This window comes from Hirundo rustica, chromosome 19, assembly GCF_015227805.2.
Source record: "Hirundo rustica isolate bHirRus1 chromosome 19, bHirRus1.pri.v3, whole genome shotgun sequence".
NCBI classification, from domain to species: Eukaryota; Metazoa; Chordata; class Aves; order Passeriformes; family Hirundinidae; genus Hirundo; species Hirundo rustica.
Window position 1 is genome coordinate 1,695,222 of NC_053468.1, and position 8,370 is coordinate 1,703,591.

Sequence of the window (8,370 nt, forward strand, 5' to 3'; positions counted from 1 at the left end):
GGCAGCGCCGGCACCAAACTCATCTTCTGAATCGAGGAGGACAAATATTTTGCCACTGTGCTTAGAGACACTTTGATTATTGAGAAATCATTCTGGAAGGGCAATTAGTAAATTTTAAAATCAATTTGGTAAATAAGCCTCTGAAAGGAATCCTGACAAGCAGCAGGGAGAGGAGAATTGACTTTCAAATTACACACACACACTTTATTCATATCTAAATATCAAAGAGACTCTACGTGCAAACAGAAGTAATCAGGAAACGTGGTTTGATCTTGCTGATGTACACAAAAAATGACAATTAATGTCCCTCTTTATGATATAAAGCTGGGAGTTTTTTACAGTTACATTACAGGGACAATTATAGTCAAGCTTAAGGCTAAAAATAATGAAAGACTATAAAAACTACATTTTAACATTTAAAAATATCCAGGAAATTAACTGGAGAAGCGGGCAATGATCCAATTAATGGATTGCATTTATTAGATCGGGGCCAAACGGCACAGCACAAAGCTCCAGCTCCAAAGGCAGGAGAGTGCAGAGGTCCTCACGCTCCTCAGAGTCTCAGGATGGGGCTGGGGCAGGAGGACAAAGCATCAGCTCCATCCAGAAGTCACTGCAGGTGGAGCCCAGTGGAATAAAATGGGGCTCAAACTTACCCCAAACAGAGGAAAATGGGGTCAGGGGGAGCAGCAGAGCCGGTCAGGCTGGGATTCAGTGCCCTCACAAGCAGCAAAGTCCGAGCTGCAGCCCGAGTTACGCCCTCAAATCCTAAAATTCAAGCTCAGGCAACTCCCAGAAAAGCCTTGTCTGATGGCCCAGTGCCAAATTCAGGCGCTCCGTGGATACAGCACTGGGGAATTCACAGCAGAGCGCTGACGGCTGCTGGAGTGATGGACGCCAGGCAGGAGCTTCTCCTCCCGCTCCGGTGCTCTTCGGGAGCCTCCCCGGAGGAAGGGAGCTGCTGCAGGGCTCCTCAGCTGCCTCCTCGAGAGAGGGGCTGAGCACACGGCCGAGCTCGGCCGGACAGAGCCCGGCTTTCCCAGGCACACGGCGCCGGGCAGCGCCGCCCCACTGCTGAGCCCGGCTTAAAAACAAAGAGAAACGAAAAGGGAGAGACAGCAGCTCCTGTGAGAGGGGAAATAAATACACTTACCTGGGGGTCGAGAATGAGGAAATGCCTCTACCCTGGTCCCTGCTGCTCCAGAGGAAGGATTCAGTTAGCCAAGTGCGGAATGCTGGAATCTCTCCTCTGGAAAATGAGCAAACCTGAGCCACGGGCACCCTCTGCTGGGGCACCCTCGGCTGCTGAGCAGCTCCACAGGGCTGGCCGAGGCCTCTGGGCCTGCAGCCTTTTCCTTCCAGCTTTGAACCAGAAAAAAAAGGGCAAATTCAGCCCCCAAAACTGCACCACAAGGCACCAGCACGGGGCTCTTCAGCTCCCTGTGGATTTGGGTAACAAATGTACGATGGTGTCGTTTCAGAGGGGTTTGGGATTTGTCCTCTCCCTCAGGACACACAGGGGACGTGTCCCCAGCCCAGCGACCCTCCTCTCCATCACAGCCACCCAAGGGAGCCCCGGACACCTTTGAGCAGCTCCGTGCCCTGTCCCCCATCCCAGGCACCCCGAGTGTCCCCAGTGTCACCAGCCAGAGCCTCCCGGGGACGCACAGGGAACACCCCCACACCCCCAGACCAAGGTTTGCAGACTTCATTTAGCTCAAAGGAAAGTCCTAATTAGTCACTCAGAGTGATTTACTTATTCATTTGGAAGAGGGGAGGGGGAAGACTGAGCGGAATTGTTTGAAATTATCCCTAAAGGGCACTGTAAATTAAGTGTTAATGAGGAATCCTATGCAAGGGGCCACGGTAGCTAAATAAAATAATTAAGGTGCTAAGTGATAACATTCTTTTGGCTCTCAGTAATTTAGCCAGCCTGGTTTTTCAAGGAGAGTTGCAGATGAAGCCACCCCAGTGCCATCAGCAGGACAGTGGTGCTGGGGCACCTCAGCTCAGCTTGGAAAGGAAACTGCCCCAGAAGGAAACGAGCTCTAGATCCCCCTTCCCACCTGAGGGAATAATCTGGATTTTACACGACACAGAATGGATGGATCTGAGTCTACGAGCAATCTTTACAAAAGCTTTATTTCCACGGGCTGCATTTTCCCCCCACTCCAGCTGCACACCTGGTTTAAAATCAAACAAAAGCCAGCTCCAGTGGTTCCCAAGCACGGCTGGCACTCAGCAGCTGCTGCCCAAGAAGGGCACAGTGCCACCTTCACCCACAACCCAAAGTGTCCCCACGGTTCAAGTGATGCACAGAGTGCTGGCAGCCAGCCCTGGGTGTTTCCTGCCTAAACTTCAGTGCTGCTCCCAGACCCGTCTGCCTCCCCACAGGTGGCACCCACGCCATCAGGTGTCTGCCTTCGGTGTCAGGGCAGGGATCTGGAGGCTTCTGCAGCAGCCAAAACGCAGCTCAGGTCACTGGGGCTCTCCCTGAACTCCCAGTATGGTGGAGACCCTGGGAAGAGCATTTCCATACCCGCACTGAGCAGCTTGCTCCACCAAATAAAGAGGATTTCAACCTCCGTGCCTCCGTTTCTGGCTGCAGATGGAGTGCAGGAGGATTCCTGTAGGAAAGCAAAAATAAATAAATACTCAGGGATTATTTTTTTCCCTCAAACCGCAAGAAAATCGCTCGGTGGGCCTGGATGTTTGATTGTTAATGCAGAGGTGGGGGTTCGGTGCCCAGAACTGCTCTCACCTGCAGCCACAGAGACATTGAGGGAGTCGATGCCGGGGTGCAGCGCCCTGCCGGGGGGGATGGCCAGCATCCGCTGGCACTGCAGCTGAGTCTCCAGGGACAGGCCCTCCCCTTCACTCCCTGCAGGACACACACACTGCTCAGCCCACAGCACCGCCACGTCCTTTCCCCTCCCCAGGGCACCGCTTCCTCACGCTCTGCCCCTCTGACGCTCTCTCCCCACGCTCAGACACCTCACACAGAAACTGAGCTGCCAGAGGGGACCCAGGCACCTCCCTCCTTCCCTCCTTGGATCTGTTCTCCAGCACCTGAAGTGGTTTTGAGGAACATCTGAGCAAGGCAGAGCACAGAGGTGCCACGGGGAGCAGGCGCCGCGCCAGCACAGAGCTCCCCGCGGGCACAGGCTGCTGGCACTGGCACGAGGGGCCACAGGGCAGCTCTGCCCCAGCAAATCCCACATCCCTACTGCCAGAGACAGCTCCAGCCTTCCCAGCACGCTCACACAGCCCCAGCACGGCCTGGGCGCAACTTGTGCATGCAGACAGTTTAACCAGAGGCTTCAATTGATTAGTTGTTAAACCAGCCGGCAGCCCTGATGTGTTTGGGCTGATACACTGGTGAAACAGAGTTGAAATCTATCCCAGGTCATTAGTAGTTGTTTGACTCACCCTGTCACGAAGGGAAATGGAAAGGGAGAGGCTTTAAACAATGCTGTGTGCAGACAGGTGAAAACACAGAGGGCCACGGACCTCCCAGCCCGCCTGGCTCCCCCAGGAATTCCTCCACATTGTTACTGGAGCAGCTCCAGGGCTGGCCAGCTCATCCCAAACACCTCTGGCAAACAGGCCCGGCACGTGGCAGCCACAGCTCCCCTCCAACAGCCACGGCCTGACAGGGCTGAGCCCCACAGGGGTCGGGGATGGCACTGCCAGGGCGCCCTGATCCCTCTGACCACGCAGGGATGGCACGTGGCACCGTTCCCAGCTGGCTTTTTCACTCCTCAGGCTTTACTGGGCTGATCTGAGATGCACTCTGGGTAGGGGAGAGGATGCTTTGGGTAATGCATCCTGCATCACCTCCCCAGATGAAATCAGTCGTGGCAGAAGCTCTTTGGTTGGGCTCAGTGAGCTCTCAGAAGCCCCCAGCCCATCCTGGAGGGTCTTTCCCTCCTGTGTGAGCCAGCAGAGCACACAGCGCCTGGGAGCTACCCAAGGTCACAGGGTGACACCAGCAATCCAAGCCAGGCCTCCATGGCCCTGCTGTCTCCTCACCACTACTCCAGGGATGCCTAAAAAGCCCAGAAATAGCATCCTGGAAAAGCTGTACACCTTAGAGAGGTACTTGCTGAGCCTCTCACACCACGCTCCCACGGGACTCTCCAACTGGGACAGCAGCAATGGCTCCTGGAGAAATCCTCTCCTGCCCCTGACAAGGATCTTCTTAAAATTCCCAGTAAAGGCACCGATTTTGCCTCCAGCTTTTACAATGCTTTTTATGGCCCTGGCTGCTTAAAATAATTAGGAGGGATAAATTCAGGGCAAGGGGACTTGCACAGTGTGACACAAGGGAGGGAGTATTGACCGAATCAGATTAAATCCTGGTTTACACTGGTGGACAAAACACTCCCCACTTCAGATCTTTAACTTCCACCTCTCAGCTTTGTCCCTCACTGGCAGGGCTCAGAGCCTGTGAAATGATAAAACACATTTCCTGCCCCATTTACAATTAACATCGCTCACGACTGCAGGAAATAGATCCAGCAGCAGAAAAATATGCAAAATGAGCATCTCCATAAAATCACCAGCTCTGTGAGGAGCCTTAAAACCCGAGCTAAAGACCGAAGGTCTAAGAAGAACAAATTACCCAGAAACTCTTCTCACTCAGCCACCTGAGTGCTCCCAATCTGTTCCTGTGTGCGCCAGGCTCCCAGTCCGAGCTGTCTGTGGCCTCCAGCAATGACTCCAGCGCAGACAACATTAAGCTGGACTGTCCAAATCACTCTCTGCCAAGCCAGCCAGGATGCCAGGAGGGGGAACTGGAGGCTGCAAATGCTTAACTTACAAGACAATCTGTGCGGTGCCAGGGAGCTCAGTCCCAGGCTGAATTATCTCTGCTGCTCCCTGCAGCTGCAGGAACGCTCCATATTCAGATCCAGGACGTTTCTCCCAACAAGCCCAGCATCAGACGACCGTAATGTTCAATTTTCTTTTCAGCCAAGAGTTAGTGCTCAGCAGAGAGTTGAAATCATTACTGCTGCAAGGTCCGGGAGCTCTCCTCATGCATCTACCAATCAGCCTCCAATCTCCCCTGACAAAAGGATATTTGGACTTTTTCCTGGAGAAATCTCTCATAACTCAAGGTAACGACACTGCTGCCGCTCCCAGCCCCTGCCTGTCTGCGGGTGCTGTCGCCGTTTGTGGGATGCATTTCTTTGTGGGCAATCAGCAGAGCTGCCAGCCTCCCTGCTCCCCCTGGAATACAGCTCCACACATCTTGTAGAGATGCCAGATTTGCAGCGTTGTCTTGTCAGTGTTTCCAGGAGTTCAATAAACATTTTAATTAAAGGAATGATCTCCGAGCCAAGGCAGCCCCAGCACGGGGCAGGATTACAGCCCCTCCCTGGCTCCTGGCCAGCAGGACTTTATTTCCAAGCGTAAAAGCTCCAGCCAGCTCCTGTGCCAGGTGACACGGAGTGGGGGACACGGCACGGCCATGCACAGAGGCCTGGAGCTGCATTCCTGGGGGAATTTCTTTCTCCAGCTGCCACAAAGCTGCCACTCCCCTTCCCCTCACCTTCTGGGAGGCTGCACAAGCCCAAACTGTGCTGACAAAAGGTGAGAGAGTGGGCAGAATTCCCTGCAGGAATTGCCCAGCTCAGGTGCTCAGGGGGGAGGAGATTCCTCTGCTCCTGCTCCACAGCCAGCACCTGCTGCTGGCAGCACAGCAACAGCCCCTCGTGGTTCTCCCCAGAGCACACATCCCTGTTTTTCAAGGGAAATGTGGCACAGCTGCCCCCGAGCAGGGAGAGCAAACACCTCCAGGGCCCTCCCTCAGCTTGGGGCTCACCACCACAGAAAATCCAAACCTGCGGCTCCGGCGCGGGATCAAAACACGGAACACACTGCAAACACCACACTGAGGCTGCCCTGGCACCAAAACTGCCACCCAGACCCTCCACAGACCGCTCCTACTGGGAGCCCACTCCGCTCCCCTCCTTCCTCTCGGTCCCCGCTTCGTTCCCAGCCAGACCAGCCCATGATTCCCTCCCAGCTCTTCTCTTCCAGACCTGGAACAATCCCTGGAGTGAAGCGTGCCCCTCACCCAGCCCACAGCTCTGGAAATACCTATCACTACAATGAGGGGTTTGTCCCACTGGAATTCCGAGCAGCTGATGACAGGAACGTCCTCCACATCCTCAGGCCTGCTGACTGTTCCCACCACTTCCCAGCCTTCTGCACTTTTAGCCTAGAGAAGGGAAAGAAATCAAGAATTGCCAAATATTCAAGCTTAAAAAGAAGTCATGTACGCCAACACTCTTTTATTTACATTTGAGCTTAAGCTGACTGAGGGCTTTTTTTGGTTTTTTTTTTTTTTGGCATCCCTTAAATTTTTACCTGCAAAGGGCTCCCTCTCACACCTCGCTGCATATGGAAAATGTAAAAAGATTCCCAGCAGCTCCCCCCAGCCCTGGCTCCTCCTCTATTCCCTGCTCCAAAGGCTGCCCAATGCTGCCATCGTGTGCCTGGGCCCCGCGATGCTGCTCTGCCACACATCCCGAGGAGAAGGGAGACAAACCCCGGCACGAGGAGAGCTGCAGGATTCTCCTGGTGCCGCCAGCTTCCAGAAAAAACAGCCACCCTCCTTCCCTGCCCGATGGAATGGGGCTGGGAGGGGTGTGCTCCCAGCAGCACTGCAAACAACTCAGGGCTCCCCCCCGTGCCTCCCCTCTGTGTAATGCCTGTGGTGGTTGAGTTTTCTTGGAGGAAAGGAAAAAAATATATATATATAAAGTGGTTCACTGTACCTTCAAAAAGCCCTGCAGATCATCTGTGCTGTACACATCAAAGACCTCCATGGCTCCAGCGCTGGCTTTGCTCACTATGGGAGTCAAGGGGCAGCTGCAAGGGGAAAAGGACGGGAAAGCATCACACGCGAGGAAATCCAGGTGAATTTTTGTTTCTGTACTTCCTTCTCCTGCCTCTGCAACCCTCCTCCAGATCCCGCTCGCTATACGGATGTGTTTTCCTAGGGAGAACAGGAGGGCTCAGAAATTAACACAGGAAATGGGTCACAGGTGGGACAACCAAAACACAGAACGGGTTAAAGCAACAAGAGCCCAGGGCGAGCCTGGAATCCCACATCCCACAGCCTGCCTGCGGAGCAGCAGCATCCCAAATCCTGCTCTACAGATCAGCCCCAGCAAGCTCTTCAAGCAACAGCTGAGTGACGCAGCCTGGAAACCTGTCTGGGAGGAAAAGAGGGGCTGGAGGAGCCCGTACCTGTCGCTGTGGCTCGTACCTGTTGCTCTGGGTGGCCACCACTCTGTCCACGCCGAGGAAATAGGCGGCGCGCAGCAGGGCCCCCATGTTCATGGGATCCTGGATGTGCTCCAGCACCAGCCACAGCGGCCTCCCGCTCTCTCCATCCCCGTGCCGCGGCTCCTCAGCGTCCCGCAGGCTCCTGAAGGGCAGCGGGGCTGCCTCCAGACACACCCCCTGGTGGGGCCGGCCCCGGCAGAGCGCGTCCAGCGCCCGGCCCGGGACGTGCAGCACCGGCAGCCCGCGGGCCGCGGCCTGCAGCGCCAGCTCGGCCCTCAGGGGCCGCCCGGAGCCGCCGCGCTGCTCCTTCAGGAACAGCCGGAACAGAGCCCTCCGCTCCCGGGCCAGCGCCAGCCAGCACGGGGCCACCCCGAACAGGATCTCCGAGCCTTTAGTCCTCTCCAGGGTCACCGCATTTCGCCGCAGCCCCTTCCCCTTGCCGGCCCGGGGAAAGTCCTGCTGTGCCTGCCACAGTTCCCGGCCGGTCCGCGACCCCCGCCCGGCCTCCGGGCCCTGCGGGAGGGCTGCGGGGGCATCGCGGCTTCGGGCCGCCCCTTCCTCAGCCCCGCGGCTGGAGCGGAACCGCAGCCCGGCCCGGCACAGCCGCAGGGCCCGGCACAGGCGGGGCAGCAGCGCCCGCTCCATGTCGGGGAATGCCAGCCCGCGGCGGCCGGGGCGGGCACGGCGTGAGGGGAAACACCCAGCGCCGCTCCGCAGCCGCGCTGCCGGGACACGGAGCGGGGCAGGCGGCGATGATCCCGGCGGGACACGGAGCGGGGCTGGCAGCGATGGTCCCGGCGGGACACGGAGCGGGGCAGGCGGCGATGGTCCCGGCGGGACACGGAGCGGGGTTTGCGGCGATCCCGGCGGGACACGGAGCGGGGCTGGCAGCGATGATCCCGGCGGGACACGGAGCGGGGCAGGCGGCGATGATCCCAGCGGGGCACGGAGCGCGCTTTGCGATGATCCCAGCGGGGCACGGAGCGCGCTTTGCGATGATCCCGGCGGGGCACGGAGCGGGGTTTTGCGATGATCCCGGCGGGACACGGAGCGGGGCAGGCGGCGATGATC

At 57.0% G+C, this 8,370-nt stretch overlaps 1 protein-coding gene across 1 annotated transcript; it reads right to left on the reverse strand.

The window, feature by feature from the left end:
- Positions 1-2,117: 2,117 nt before the first annotated feature.
- Positions 2,118-7,944, reverse strand: MRM1 (mitochondrial rRNA methyltransferase 1). The gene is made up of 5 exons (XM_040082814.1): positions 7,280-7,944; positions 6,786-6,879; positions 6,106-6,226; positions 2,762-2,881; positions 2,118-2,627 (listed from the first exon to the last, which is right to left on the reverse strand). The coding sequence occupies exons 1-5, from the start codon at positions 7,942-7,944 to the stop codon at positions 2,578-2,580; spliced, it is 1,050 nt and encodes a 349-aa protein (XP_039938748.1). The 3' UTR covers positions 2,118-2,577.
- Positions 7,945-8,370: the final 426 nt, after the last annotated feature.